At 41.5% G+C, this 16,173-nt stretch overlaps 1 protein-coding gene across 3 annotated transcripts in view; it reads right to left on the bottom strand.

The window, feature by feature from the left end:
- Marchf3 (membrane associated ring-CH-type finger 3) overlaps positions 1 to 16,173 on the bottom strand; it is a 146,753-nt gene that overhangs the window by 22,406 nt on the left and 108,174 nt on the right. For 2 of the 3 annotated variants that reach the window (XM_045131401.1, XM_045131402.1), the window contains exons 2-4: positions 14,737 to 14,864; positions 13,663 to 13,906; positions 9,183 to 9,387 (exon numbers count right to left, since the gene is read on the bottom strand). In XM_045131401.1, coding sequence (XP_044987336.1) covers positions 9,183 to 9,387; positions 13,663 to 13,850 — 393 coding nt within the window. In that variant the 5' untranslated portion in view covers positions 13,851 to 13,906; positions 14,737 to 14,864. The remainder of the gene's footprint in view (positions 1 to 9,182; positions 9,388 to 13,662; positions 13,907 to 14,736; positions 14,865 to 16,173) is intronic. The other variant, XM_004669179.2, reaches the window with a different exon arrangement.

The raw sequence follows: 16,173 nt of genomic DNA, 5'->3' as shown, positions 1-16,173 counted from the left end.
AGCATCCAGGAGAAAGACGATTACCATCTGCAGTCATTCTGTGACATTTCACTCCTCCTCTCTGACTTGCCTTTACAAAGCTCTCCTGCCAGCAGCCCAGGGACACTGTCATTTCCACCACTCTGGCTTTCATGCAATAACTTTTATTTGTCTGTCCTCAAAGATGCGAGCCCCTTACCAATCAACAATGCTGTGCTACTTGTTCTTGCATTTGGAGTTAGCAACAAGAGTCCAGGAGCTGGCTAGGGAGGATCCCACAGAACTGGGGTAGGGATGGAGTGGGGGAGGAAGGCAAGTCATTGGCTTAGCCATGGCAAACAAATAGAAATTGGACAATAAACAGCTTAAGAATTTAAAAAACAAATGCTGTGACTTAGAGGTTTGGTAAAAGACGGATGGGGAAAGCTCCCTTTTTCTACTGCTTACATGAGAAGAGACTTCTGAATGGCATCTACAAATTAGGACAACAGAATAAACACGACTGTTATCTCAGCACCAGCAAAGCTGAGAACTGAAGATTGCTATGGGTTCTATGCTAGTCTGGGCCATTAGTGAGACAAAAAAAAAAAAAAAAAAAGATAGTATGTATATGTTTATAATGGGCCTCAGTTCCAAAATCTATAGAGGTTTGGGATTCAAGACTCATTAAGGACCCTCAAAGTTTTTGCTGCAAATATTTTCCATTTTGGAAATTAAAATCAAGACTTCATGGGCAGGAGAGATGGCTCAGTGATTAAAGGTGCTTGTTTGCAAAGCCTCATGGCTTGGGTTCAATTCTCCAGTAACCATGCAAAGCCAGACATGCAAAGTTAGTTTGCTTGGAGTTAGTTTGAAGTAGCAGGAGGCCCTGGCATGCCCATACTCTCTTTCAGATCAATAATAGTACTAGTAAAGACTGTAGCAATAAAGAATTCTAGATACCTAATTATATGAAAATAAAGGAGCATGAAATTAAAAAGAAGAGTTGAAAATCTCTGAAGACTGTGTCTCATTTTGTTGACTTTCTCATATTCTTTGTGCAGATGTATTTAAGGAAATCCTGGAAGCTCTTACACATCAGGAACACCTAAGGATAAAAAAAAAAAAAGTGGCGAGTATAGACATTTCTTGCTCTGCCACCAAGAGGCTGTTCCAGAAAAGCTATGTTGCTCTCAAAATGGTAAATATTTTACTAATTCTGAGTGCTGGATATAGACCTATTTATGATGTCATTCTTTTCCTCCTTTCTGCTTTTTCAAACATAGAAAAATGAGGATAAAGTCATGTGAAACAATTCTTAGTGTTTTGTGGCTTTATGTCTGCTCACAGAAGTTTTCAGATGAAATGAACAAGGGACCTAAATAGGTCTTCATGAAAATGTGGATTCTGAAGCTTACTCCAAGTCCAGTTCATTACAATTCACAATAACAGAATCTTCTCATGGAATTCTTTTTATGCAGTGAATTAGATTCTTCCCCCACCAAGTAATCCATTACTGGCAGTAGAAGAACTAGTAATACTGAGCACTTGGCTCACTTCCATCTGGCATGGCCATGTGAACATTTTAGATGGGTTACTTTTTAAAAAACAAACAAACAAACATTTATTTGAGAGAGAGAGGAGGAGGAGGAAGAGAAAATTGGCATGCCAGGGCCTGTAGTCACTGAAACAAACTATATATAGACTCATGCACCACCTTATGCATTTGGCTTACGTGGTTACTAGGGAATTGAACCCAGGTCCTTAGGCTTCACAGGCAATTGCCTTAACTGCTAAGCCATCTCTCTAGCCTGGGGTGTTCTTTTAATAAAGCATTTAAAAATTTTTTTATGAGAGAGAGTAAAAGAGAGAAAGAATTGGTGCACCAGAGTCTCTAGCCAATGCAATCAAAGTCCAGACACATGCACCACTTTGTGCACATGTGTGACCTTGTGTGCTTGCATCACCTTGTGCGTCTGGCTTATGTGGAATCTGGAAAGTCGAACATGGGTCCTTACACTTTGCAGGCAAGCTCCTTAACCACTAAGCAATCTCTCCAGCCCCAATGAAGTCCTTTTTAATGAAGCAAGCTATGAATTTAATGGATACCTAAGAATGACATTTTTTTGTAGCTGCTATTTAAGTAATGAAGCAATTGCCAAATTAGCTACCAAAACCAAGAGAAAAATGCAAGGTAGATAAACTACAGGGTCAAGGTCTGCTGGGGTTTGGATACCAGACATGCCATCTCAATTGTTGGCAGGAAGGATGGTGCCCCAAGTCTACCTAGAGGCAGTGGTCTAAGGGAAGCCTGCTCGGTGACCTTATCAGAGGTCAAGAAGTGCTTGGCTAGCACTCATGACATTCAAGGGAAAAAGTATAATGCTATTGTTATTCTTACCCACTGTCATGCATGTATACTTTTTGAGGTTCATTTACCTTATGATTTTAGATCCAGCCCTTCCAGCTCAATTGTAATATGGGGATAAGAGAAGATCACTAGGTTTAGTCTAGAAGTCCCTAAAGGAAAGATGTTGGGAGAGAGAAATGTACAGATAATAGTTTCAAAGGTAGGAGAAAGCCCCCCATCCTAGTAAAAGGTAGGTAGGCAATAAAAACTAGTGAAGAGGGCCAGGTGAGTATAAGCAGGAGACCAGGGGGAACTGGAATGTATACATCTTGCCTGAAGACATTCATGCCTGGTATGGTGGCACAAACACCTTTAATCCCAGCACTCAGAAGGCAGAAGTAGGAGGATTGCTGTTGGTTCAAGGCCAGCCTCGACCTATAAAGTGAGTTCCAGGTCAGGCCTGGGCTAGAGTGAGATCCCACCTTGGTGAAACAAAAATGAAGGCTGTCAATCCAATAAACCTCACCTGTCACATGACCAGATTATGGTCTACATGTCTTACTCCCCTGTCACATATCATAACTATGATCTACATGCCTTACTCCCCTTCCACATGTCATGACTATGATCCACATGCCTTACTTACTGATCTTCACTCAGACAAGGAGAGGTTTATCTGCTCCCCAGAATGGCATTCACCTGGGATTCTCCCCAGATCAGTTTATATCCCCAGTGGTATAATTCCCCAGTTACCCCACTACAACAAGGGTTTGCTCATAAAAGTGAATACTCTGAAAGAAAAGCACTTCTTTTGTTTTGTTTTTCAAGGAAGGGTCTCTCTCTTTAGACCAGGTTGACCTGGAATTCACTATGTACTCTCAGGGTAACCTCGAACTCACATCAATCCACCTACCTCTGCCTCCCAGGTGCTGAGATTAAAGGCATGCACCACTACGCCTGGTTAAGCTCACATTTTTAATCTTTTTTTTTTTTAATTTTTATTTATTTATTTGAGAGTGACAGACACAGAAAGAAAGACAGATAGAGGGAGAGAGAGAGAATGGGCGCGCCAGGGCTTCCAGCCTCTGCAAACGAACTCCAGACGCGTGCGCCCCCTTGTGCATCTGGCTAACGTGGGACCTGGGGAACCGAGCCTCGAACCGGGGTCCTTAGGCTTCACAGGCAAGCGCTTAACCGCTAAGCCATCTCTCCAGCCCAAGCTCACATTTTTAATGGGATGAATATTAAAACTGAAAAAAAGGGCCCGGAGAGATGGCTTTGTGGTTAAGCACTTGCCTGGGAAGCCTAAGGACCCTGGTTCAAGGCTCAATTTCCCAGGACCCATGTTAGCCAGATGCACAAGGGGCGTACATGTCTGAAGTTCAGTTGCAGTGGCTGGAGGCCCTGGCGTGCCCATTCTCTCTCTGCCTCTTTATCTCTCTGTCTGTCGCTCTCAAATAAATAAATAAAAATAAACCAAAAAAAAAAAAAAGAAAAGAAATAAAACCACAATACAATAAGAATACAAAGCCAGGCATGGTGGTGCATGCCTTTAATGCCAGCACTCAGGAGGCAGAGGTAAGAGGATCACTGTGAATTCAAGGCCACCCTGAGACTAACATAGTGAATTCCAAGTCAGCCTGAGCTAGAGTGAAGCCCTACCTCAGAAAACAAAACAACCCCCCCCCAAAAAAACCTAAAAATGAATACAATCTTTTCTCTACCTAAGTCAGATATAAGAGTAAATATAGGACCAGAGAGATGGCTTAGCAGTTAAGATACTTGCCTGCAAAGCCTAAGGAGGCAGGTTCAATTCCCCAGAACCCATATAAGCCAGATGCACATGGTGGCACATGTGTCTGGAGTTCATCTGCAGTAGCTGGAGGGCCTGGTGTGTCCATTCTCTGTCTATGTCACAAATAAATAAAAATAAAAAGTAAATATATATACACACATATATGCAAGTATGTATGTATATATGTGTATATATATGTATATTTATGTATATATACATACATTCAATGATATGGCTCAGTGATTAAAGGTACTTGCCGGCAAAACCTAGTCTGGGTTCAATTTCCCGACACCCAGGTAAGTGGTACATGCATCTGGTATTCATTTGCAGTGGCAAGAGGCCCTAGTATGCCCATACTGTCTCAAGTAAATATAATATTCAAAAAATGGGGACTGCAGAGATGGCTCAGTGGGTAAGAGTACTTGCTGTGTAAGCACCAGGACCTGAGTCTGATCCCAAGTACCCATGTAAGAAAGCTGAGCATAGCTGTACATGCCTGAAACTGTAGCCCTAAGGGGGTCAGAGACAGAGGATTGCAGTCAGTCTGGCCAAAAAACAGTTAAGTTCCTGGTTTAGTGAGAATCTCTGTCTCAGAGAAATAAGAAGAGCAATACAGGAGGACACCCAATGTCTTCCTCTGGCCATCATACACATGTACACAGGGCATGTGCATCTGCACACACACACACATGTATACACCGCACACACACTATACAGATGCATATATGGAGTTAAATCTTGACTGTATTAAATCACAATCTCCATGGTACAAAGGGGCTTCTCCATGTAGCTCTCCCTGCTCTGTGTGTTCTCTTTTTGCTGTATTCCTGGAGATTATACTGAATCCAGGGCACACGTTAAAACACCTTTCTTCTAGTGACTTAAAATAGAGTCATAAATAAAAAGTCTGAAAAAAATCCTTCATCCTTATCTCCCTAGCTTTACATCCTACTGTTCTAGGAAGCTGGTATGTGTGCAAACACTTCTTACCTTCCATTTAATGAAACTTTTGACTCAGGGAACTGCTTTTTAAATTGTTCATACAATTCCTATCCATCAACCAGGTCTGTGCAAAGGAAATAGGAATGTGGAAACCTAATCACTCCTGTGAAAAATCACCTGCTTCTCTGATTAGAGGAAGATCAGACCCCAGAAAGTCTTTTTATCACATTTCCACAATTTCTTGGCTGTTTCATTTTAATCCAACATTGTTGAGCCTCAGTTTTCTGGGAAAGGGTAGATATTTGACAGACATATGTCTTAGTGAAGCCTGGCAGATTTTCCATCACTAGGCTGATGTTTCTAGAACTCTATTTGTGTACAGTCAGATGGGCTTCCCTGGCAAACTGGTCAGTCAGAACCACAATCATAATAGGCTGGAGTCCCAGCACACACTTCAGGGTCTGAAATCATTATTTTTATTGGTTTACTGTATCTTACCCTTTGTTATGGCAGAATGCTATCGGGGTTCACCTTACCAAGAGAAATGAGCAAAACTAAAAATGAGCAGGAAGGAGACCATAAAACCACCTAGGCTGGTCATTCAGTGAATCCTTTTATGGTTAGTGGCTATCTATTTACTATGTTCTAGTGGGTCATTATTCTTGGGGGTAATTCATCTTATAAATTGCCTCTGGGTACATTTTCCATCAATTACAAAGTCCACACAGACTTCATGACAGAAGCACTGGCTATGGAGGTAGGAAGTGTATGGTGCTTTCTTTTTGTTATAAACAGTTTAAATGTTTCCCTTTTAAGCTTTGTATGATTGGACACGGACCTTATGGAATTGCACAAAGCTGGAATATGGTAGAAATTTATCCACATCTGACTAAACTACATGATGGTAATATAGATCTCTTGGGTTGAAGATAGCTCTTAATAAACTGGCTTACTTGTAGTAAGAAAATATTTAGGGTCTAAAATTTGCAATTTTCCAACCAAAAGAGACTAAAAGACTAAGTTTTACCATGTGGGTAGGCATGTGAGGTAGCTAAGAAGGCTTATAGGTATATAAACACACATATAATCAATTTACTGAGCTATAAAATATGTATACTATGTGGTATAGTTAAGTATAGAATGTATGTTGTTTTGTATGTGTATTGCAGATCAAACCCAGAGGCTTTTTGCACAGTAGTTAAGTGCCCTAACACTGAGCACTATCTAGACCTAGAAAAACATACATGTATATATGTGCATATATACATATATTTGACATAAGAACTTTTAGCCTTATAGAGACCCAGGATGACATAGAGAGCTCCTAGCTTGCCCTTGTCCTAGGGAAAGCTCAGAGAAACTGAGTGGAGCCACACAGATGGTCAGTGGCAAAGTTGGGAGGGGATGCCCAGTTTGGAGGTCCTCATAAAAATCAGCATTGTCTTGGTCCCTCTGAATAGAAACTCACCCTATCAGGGAAACTCTTCATGTAGTAGCTGGAGTATATGCAGTAGTCCTGGGTTCCTGACTACTTAAAAAAGAACAGTTAACTGCTGGCTATAGTTAAATGGGTATAAAAAAAGGAAGTGAAGAAATGCTTTAGGACTAAGAAGTGAAGGAGATTGAAGGGTTGTGTCGAATAGAAGGGATGAGAGGGTTTACTAAAAAGTGCAAGTCTGAGATGCTGAAGTAATTTCAACCAATGTTAGTATCAAGAGGCTGACAGATAAATTATGAATGACTTTAAAACTGCTTCCTCAGGGCTGGAGGATGGCTCAGCAGTTAAGGCACTTGCCTGAAAAGCCTAAGGACTCAGGTTTGATTCCCTAGAACTCACATAAGCCATATGCACAAGGTGGTGCCTGTATCTGGTGTTTGTATGCAGTGGCTGGAGGCCCTGGTGCATCCATTCTCTTTCTATCTGCCTTTTTTTTTTTCTCTCTCTCAGATGAATAAATAAAATATTAAATAAACTGCTTCCTCCAGCACCAAGAACTGCCATTTTCATACTGATTTTAAGATTAAATGCTATAGAATTTCCTTGCTTTAATGAGAAGGCAGATCCAATGGGTAAACAAAGCAATGATTAAGGCAATTAAAATATTAAAAATGAGAAATAAAGTAGCAATACTCCTAATCCTTAACTCAAATAGGTGGGTTTGGTTAGCATTCTAAAAAAGATGCATGTTTGTCTCAAGAAAAACTATTGAGAAGCAATGCTCACTATGAACAGGCTGCCCTTTGGTACAATGGGAAAAGTCAATTAGTAATGTCATTTGTTTAAAGGTCTCTGCACCTGGTTCTCATTTGTCCTCCAGCTGAGAAACCAGACAACGTTTTATTGCTTGTGGTCAAACAGCAAGTTCATTTCACCATGGGATGATCAAACGGCCAGCCTCCCCCAGCCTGAGAAGGTTTGCCTTTCACTTTCAACTTGTTCAATCATCATTAACTCTGAAAATTGTCACATTCCATTTGTGCAATGAAAATTTCACCACTAGTGACCGTTTGGGTGAAGTTTTCGTAGGTGAAGCCCTATAAATCTTATAGAGCATCTCACACATTCTCAAGGTCTTTGTTTTAATTCCTTGTTTAATGACAGTTGCCTAAGATTTTGGAGTCAGTCTGTGAGCTGACTTCAGCAACTTTGAAGAAACTTCTGTGTGTTACCCTCTGAGATGGAAAAGGTTCACTGGGTGATTTCATACATATGTGTTTAAAAAACTAAGGCATGTACAACACAGGAATAGTACTCTCCTCTCTTGGATTCCTGACAATTCAAAGCTCAAGTTTTTGTTTCTGCTGGAAAGATACCAGGCCACTGTATAGAATACATTTAAAGCCTTATTTCCTCACTCTGGGAGGCCATCTTCCCTGGAGAGGCTGTAATATCAAATTGGGGAGAGTCCAAAAGTTTCTGGAAAGGAGAAATAGGCCTCTTTTTACTTTTGCCATTGGTTTCAGGGACTCTTTATCTCCTTTTGTTTGTTATTTCAATGTATTTCCCCCTCTGTGGAGGAGTTCTGAAGTGCCAAGTCCTAGTAAATTTGGCACAGGGTCAAATTCCTGACAGGCATTCTACAAATATGAATTTCTGAAAGTGGATGTCAAGTGGTAAGATGGCTAAATTAAGAGACCATTTGATCCAGAGTCTTAAGGAGGCAGTCTGCTGAGGCAAGTCAAATAAATGTTGTGCCATTTGGCAAGAGTGTCACAGCTAAAAGAGGCTCCAGTTATAGGTTCTGATCAAATTCTCAAGGTCAAAACCAAGAGGATGCTTGTGCAGAGCTTTCAGTGTCTTGGCCCGACATTTAATAAGTGGTCTCCAAGAAAGGCTTCTTAATTTCAAGTTCAAGTTCTAAATTCAGGCTTCCCTGGGATGGCTATAGAAATAAAAAGAAGATTCTCAGCAGGTCTGTATTACACACATGCTTTGGCCTTTTCAACTATCTTTACTTTGCAATATACATGGTTATTGTAGTCAATATCCAGGAGTTAATTAATAGATGAATTTGGAGATATAAGAAAGGTGGAAATAATCTAATAGTTTTCCCCCCAATTCTTCTAATAGCAGACCAGCCCTGGGTTCTAAATAAAAGTCTTGGGTTGACAAGCATACCTTTTACAAAAAGAAATGCCATGCAAGGCAATTAGCTGGAGAAAGTTTAGTATTATTTTCTAGAAACTAAGATTTTTTTTTTGTTTAAACACTTGAATGTTTCTTAAATTATACCCTCTAATTCTCTAATCCTTGCAGTAATTCCAAGAGCTGCAATAACTTAACCAAATGCCCACTTATCTTTTGCTCCAAGTTGGTTAGATGGTATATGTATGCTCTGTATGTTCCATTTCCCAGGAACTGTATCATGGAGACATCTCTAAACTTCCCTTTCTCCTCATACTGATTTCTTTTACTTTTGTGTTTCCACCTTTATGGAGGATATCAATTTTCCACTGTTGAACTGGTGTAAGCTCTCTCTGTGTCTGTCTGCTTTCCTCTCTCTTTCTTATGTACACATACACACACTTGTTATCTCACACTGTATGAAGTCATATAGAATTTGTGATCTGGGCATAAAAAGTAGGCATCATTTGCTCATTACAGCTAAGTTTTAAGGACGTGCCCCACTTACTGACCTCCACTAATGGCCTGGGTTTGCGCTCGACTGCAAACCTGAAGTGGCAGAGTTCACAGTAGCTGGTGTTTGATGATGACAGCCAGTGCTCCAGGCAGCTCCGATGAATTGTCCCCAAGGTCCCCGTACATTCACATGGGGAGAGCAAGTCCTCTTGGCTGCTGCCCTCATGGCAGATCCTGCACATGGGCCGGTCATTGAAGGGGCTGCAAGAAAAGGAGGGCATCTGCTGGTCACTGGGCTGTGACTCCCCACCTATGTGCAGTGCCCTTGCTCTGCAGTCTCTGAGCCTTCCCCAGTGGAGGCTGCTCAAAATAGACACCTGCTGTAAGGCTTCTTAGATTTTTAAAGATATATATATGGGCCCACATTATACTTCTCAAAATGCTGACTCATGGTGTCTGGTCATCTCTCTTTTTGTGTGAAGTCAGAAGCCAGTGACTCTTAGTGACTTGGCCTGTTATTTCATTAAAGGCAGACAAATAATACGTTATTTCTATCACTTGTTTCTTCATTTATTTATTGAAATACTTTCAAGTAGAAACATTATTTTGTATATGGTCACCTAGTGGCACAGATTGGACAGGACTGTTAGGATTTTTCTTTTATTTTTGTTCATTTCAAAATGAAGATGTGAAAGCCGGGCGTGGTGGCGCACGCCTTTAATCCCAGCACTCGGGAGGCAGAGGTAGGAGGATCGCCGAGAGTTCTAGGCCAGCCTGAGACTACATAGTTAATTCCAGGTCAGCCTGTACCAGAGTGAGACCCTCCCTCGAAAAAAAAAAAACAAAAAACAAAATGAAGATGTGGTATCTTTGTGATTTGATAGATTTTAAATATGCTTCATGTGTTTTAATCACTTGTATTTCCTCCTTTTCTTTCCTTTCTTTTTTTGTTTTGGTTTTTCGAGGGAGGGTCTCACTCTAGCCCAGGCTGACCTGGAATTCACTATGGAGTCTCAGGGTGGCCTTGAACTCATGGCAATCCTCCTACCTCTGCCTCCCGAGTGCTGGGATTAAAGGTGTGCGCCATGATGCTTCTTTTCTTTTTTTAGAAGTATTTTTAGTGCTGGAGAGATGGCTTAGCGGTTAAGCGCTTGCCTGTGAAGCCTAAGGACCCTGGTTCAAGGCTCAATTCCCCAGGACCCACGTTAGCCAGATGCACAAGGGGGCGCACACATCTGGAATTCATCTGCAGTGGCTGGAAGCCCTGGCATGCCCATTCTCTCTCTCTCTCTGCCTCTTTCTCTGTCTGTCACTCTCAAATAAATAAATAAATAAACCAAAAAATTATTTAAAAAGTATTTTTATTTATTTGCTAGGGAGGAGAGAGAGAGAAAGAGAGAGAGAGAGAGAGAGAGAGAGAGAGAGAGAGAGAGAGAGAGAGAGAAAGAAGGGGTGTGCTAAGGCCTCCAGCTACTGAAAACTAACTCCAGATGCATTCACCACTGTGCATCTGGCTGTATGTGGGTACCGGGGAGCCAAACCCAGGTTGTTAGGCTTTGCAGGCAAGCTCCTGAACCACTAAGTCATCTCTCCAGTCCCCCCCTTTTTTATAAGAATGCATTAATTGTACACAATAATGGGATTCATGATGACATTTTCAAACATGTACATCATGTATTTTGATCACATATACTCCTCTTTACCCTCTCTACCTTGACTCCAAGTCCCTTAGATTTTCACACTTGACTTTGGCAGTGGGATCAGTGTTCTTGGGCATTGCAGAGCATTTGGGCCATCTACTTTTGTCAACATAATGAAATCAGGAGTGGTCAATATCAAAGTAGCCAAGTAGGCTCAATGGTCCAGACTGAATGAAAATGAATAACATTTGATTTTTATTGAACACAGAAGTAGTTCAGGCAAACTACCATCACAAAATAAAATCATCCACCACCATTAAGAACAGGAATTCTTTTGAAATGACATCGATTATAGATCTAGGCAAATTGCATCTTTTGAATCAGGCCAGGATACTTTTGTAAATCCAAAAGTTTCTTTCATTTCTTTTTTCACTACTGTGGGAGAATGAGAGCAGAAAAGTGAACTAGCAACTAACCTTGAAGCTGCCACACAGAACTGCAGATGTTGCTGGGCATAAAGCCAAGCATTGACAGTCGATGGGCCTTTGAGCTTTTGGAATATACTCTCTGATGCCAAACACATTACCCTGAAAGTGGGCAGTGCAACTGTCCTGTGAGGTCCCTCTGTCTATAGTTCTTATAGCTGTGGAAAAAACCACATTTTCTTGAAGGGCACATAATAGTTAGTGGTTCCTGGCTCTGCAATCCAGCTGATCAGGCTCAACTTCAGCTCTAGGGTTTGAGCAAATGACTTGTCTACTAGCTTTGGGCAAGTAACTTCATCTTCCTCTACTTTAGTCTCCTGTTCTCTAAAATGTAACCAAAAATGGTGCCTTCACTACTGTGACTGTTAGCTACAGAGACCAGAAAACAGTGAGTGCCTAGCTCATGCTAGCTAGTGTCATTGTGGAATAACTCTGGCCATGTAAAATCATGTATCATGGCCCTCAACATGTAACTCTGTGGACAATGGAAGTATCAACCTGAGATGTCCTCTTTGCAGTGGGAGAGGCCATGTCCCTTTCTGATTGACAACTGCCAATGTTTTTTGTGTTATTCTTTGTTGGGTATTAGATTTTAAGAATGTCATCACATGTGACCCTTTTCTCCCCAAGTTCCTAAAACATGACAGTAACCTAGGTCCTTGTCCCATTATTTTATTTAGCACCATCTCTGATTCATGGAAACACTGCTGATTCCCAAAGGTCCCTCTGGGAATGATCCCGAGAATGAGTAAGTGGAAGGGGATCAAAAGAGGAAATGACTCCTTTCTCACTTCCCCCAAAGACCCACTCATGTTTGGGGAAGATAGGGGTGGGGAAGGAAGGTGACAGAGTTTGCATTTTTCTTATGGCCTCCTTTGTTCATTTTGAGCCAGAAGCATGCAAAACTGCACCCTTCTGGCTTGTAGCTCTGTGTGGTGATGGAGTGAGTAAAAAGGCTGTACAGGCAGACATTATACACTGGTAGCAGCTCTCAGACCCTTCAATCCAGCTCCCTCATGCTGACAAGAATGGCATTTATGGGCTGCCAAGGGGACAGTACACCTAGTTTACAGTCTTGGTTCATGGAGGACCAATGACATGTACAATCTCACTGTATTCTGCACCCTAACCAATTGTTGAAGTTTCTCCAAAAAGTAGAAAAATATATGTTATATATTCTTGACAGCCAGACACATATGTTTTAAATGGAAGACATATGGTCAATATGCATGGATGTGATTCCATGTCTTGGGATCACCATGTCTGGTCATGATATAACCAACAGTCTTGCAGCAGGCACGTATGGGGACCTCTGGGTCTATGTCTATAATCAAAGCATTGTTGGGTCACTTAGGCAAGCAGCTGAGGAATAAATAATTGGTCCTAAGAAGTGTCAATACTGACTTGAGAGGGCCAGTCAAGTCTGGTGGCAACATGTATTTTATATTCAAAGATCAGAAGTCACACTTATTCTGAAAGAAAGCTGGAGAAGTCAAGGCATACCCATTAGCTTGGCTGCCTGTAGCTTCCAATCTGCCACTAGGCACAAGAGCACAAGAGGAGACAAAGCCTGCCTTAGGCAGGTGATCTACCAGATGTTCTGTGTCCATACCCATCTTCACCCAGGAGTACAGGTTGTGGAAGCTGCACTTCATAGGTTGGAGTGTATGTGAAGGGTCAGGAGTGGGCTATAGTGGGTGAAGTATAGTGGGATGATAGAAGTGACTCCTATATGGCAAAAGGAGACTTGTCCTCAGAGGAGTAGCCCTGGACAGTGTATCCACAGCATGAACTCTGGGAATGTGACTTTAAAAGTTCTGCTCACAAATCTGGGTGGGTGGTTCATCCCTGCAATTCCAGTTCTTGGGAGGTGGAGGCAACAGGACCAGGAGTTCAAAGCTATCCTCAGATACATAGCAAGTTTGAGGCCATCCAGGGCTGTGTAGGCCCTTATCTCAACCCTCATGCATCAGGTTTTTCTCATAATCCCAAACACTTTGGCTAAGTCACCTGAAATCAGGTGCCTTCTTCACCTTATCCTAACAAAAGGCTTGCTTTGTTAGTTGCTGGAGACAACAGGATCACAATTATCATAGCAGTGGTAAAACAACAAACAAACAACAACAACAACAAATGTAAAGCAAGCAGTGCCAGGTCTTGTGGGATCTTTCCCTGGCCTGGCTTCACAATGACTTTAAGTGAAACACTCAACAGGAGTTTTGGTTTTATGCTTACTGCTACAGAAACAGCAATGAGAAAATCTATGTAGCCTCCCTTGTCTTTTTTGGTCCAACATTTCCTTTTACTTGACACAATACCTGAGCATTAATTACATTCCCTTTACTATTCTCCATCTGACAAACAGCTCTCTGGATCAATTTCAAATTCATTTATCTTAACTGTGGTATTACCTCTGGGTGGCAAGAGTCCGCACTACAGTTGACAGCAGCTGCCCGTCCTTGGCTGAAACTTGCATGACATACTGTGGTTGCCCATTCACTAGGCTGCCACAACCCTCCACGGTCTTCACCACAGGCGCAGCAGAGCTAGTGCAGTCTGGCAAGACTTCAGGCAGGTGACTGCAACGGCTGGTTGTCATGGCAACAGACAGCAATTACTCTGCTAATGGCTTCCACATTCATAGAGGATTTCCATCTAAGAGAGATCAAAAAACAGTTTACTTGGGCTGGGTGGTTAATATAAAATGGAGAATTATGGGCCACCAACATTAGCATGTCATTATTTAATATAAATATAAGAGTAGCTTAGAAGTGGCACAATATCTTGTTACCATCTTATACAAGTGTACTCATATAATGTCTGCACACAGGTACCCATACACACACAGACCACAAGAAATGGTGGATGTGACAACAACTAGGCCTGTGTGTATAAATATCCAGGAGCTCTGCTTTCCATAAGAGAACACATGAAGGTTCTGAAGCCCAGATCTAAAGAGAAGATAAGCAGATCTGCTCTGTACCAGAGAAACAATAAGTCTCTGTTGACATTGTCTAAGAGTTACTAGAATCATTATTAAAACTATTCACAACTATTTTTTCTTGTAAGCAATTTATTCTCCATGGACTTACATCCTGAGATTTTTAGACTAAAAATAGGAAGAAAAGAAAGAAGGAAAATAATGATTTTGGCAAGCTAGCACATTCTGGGACATTATTTACCAAACATGGGTCATTCAATTACTGTTTTGCCTCTCTAACTTTTACTCTGTGTTTAGTAATGTAATGACTGACTTAATACACCTTAAAAATTAACTTCCTCAAAAGTTACCCTTCTCAACCTGTCTTCAGCAGTCATTCAGGCCATGATTACTTGATGAGTCTGCTGTATTTCATTAAACATGTTACCATTGAGTTTTGTTTGTGTACCAACTAAGACATAGACAAATGCACCATCACAAAGGGACACTGCAAAGGATACAGGACAGTGATCAGTAAGAGTTGCACTGCTAATAAGGGCCTTACCTGCCTCTTCCAACAGACTCTGTTATGTAAACAGGAGTTTTCTGTGGATTAGCGGTGTGGTGGCCTCAAGTTCAAGCAGTAAGACCCACTGATGTGAAGAGTTCCACTGTATCCAGCAATAGGTCAGCCTGAGATATAAGAAATGGAAGCATTTTGCAGAAAGAACAGGGTCACAACCCACATGTGCCCTTGCTGTCAGTCTGCTCATCTCATGCTCCATACAACCTGGGCTCAGTAGACAGCAGCAGAATTGGCTCACGGGCTGAGCTCGTGTCAGTGAGCATTTGGGGTTGTCAAAGCTCCAGGCTAGCTAAATAAAAATCTTGTGTTCTCCCTCTCATTCCTGAGAAGATCTGGGATTCCTCCAGGGGTGGTTTCCTCCCAGATACTTGTCTGTACTTATTATATTTTACTTGATCCTTACAAATCTAGAAAACAGGATCCTCCCAACTTTCAGAACAATGTGCATCAGTGCAAGAACACAGAATTTCTAGATGGACTTAAGCAGACAGTTCCCCTCCCAACAAGCATACATCAAGGTTTGACTGCAGGAAACTATGGAACATGATGACCAGCCCCTCCTTGCTGTTGAGGTAATTGGCTGGCATCTTCTTTCCTATCTTTGTTACTGTAAATTTTTTCAGGGTAGGTATCTCTTCCCATTGGCAGATCTTTAGAAGCAGCAATGGGAAAGAACTGTGAACTCCAAGCTATGTCTGGGGACTGATGCAAGGGTATAGGCATGACTTTCATTTTACAACACAATGCTGGATGTCCAAAGAAAAATAAAACAGCTGGTATAGAGGATTTTTTTCCCAATAGAATCTGTTCCTTTGCTTTATATACGAATGTAAGAAGCGTACATTCTAGGAAGTACAAAGAAAACAAACTCATCTTTAATCCTAGTACTCAGAGAATCACAGTACATCTTTTGGGGGTGAACATCATTTTATCCCCCTAGAATTGTCAGGGTGAAGTTTGTAGCTGGGACTAAAGTCTTTATTTTTCTATCTTTAAAAAAACATTTTATTTTATTTACTTGAGAGAGGGAAAGAATGGGTGCACAAGGGTCTCCAGCCTCTGCAAATGAACTCCAGATGCATGTGCCACCTTGTACATCTATTTTATGTGGGTCCTAGGGAATCAAACCTGGGTCTTTTGGCTTTGCAAGCAAGCACTTTAACTACTAACCCATCTCTCTAGCCCACCTTTCTTTCTTTCTTTTTTTTTTTTTTTTGGTTTGTCAAGGTAGGGTCTCACTCTGGCCCAGGCTGACCTGGAATTCACTATGTTGTCTCAGGGTGGCCTCAAACTCACGGTGATCCTCCTACCTCTGCTTCCTGAGTGCTGGGATTAAAGGGGTGTACCACCACACCTGGCTTTCTTTCTTCTTCTTTTTTTTTAAAAATTAAGTTACAGTAGCTTTCTGTCTAACAA

This window comes from Jaculus jaculus, chromosome 12 (assembly GCF_020740685.1).
Source record: "Jaculus jaculus isolate mJacJac1 chromosome 12, mJacJac1.mat.Y.cur, whole genome shotgun sequence".
Taxonomy (NCBI): Eukaryota; Metazoa; Chordata; class Mammalia; order Rodentia; family Dipodidae; genus Jaculus; species Jaculus jaculus.
Note: the sequence above shows the minus strand (reverse complement) of the source record. Positions and strands in the feature narration are given on the sequence as shown.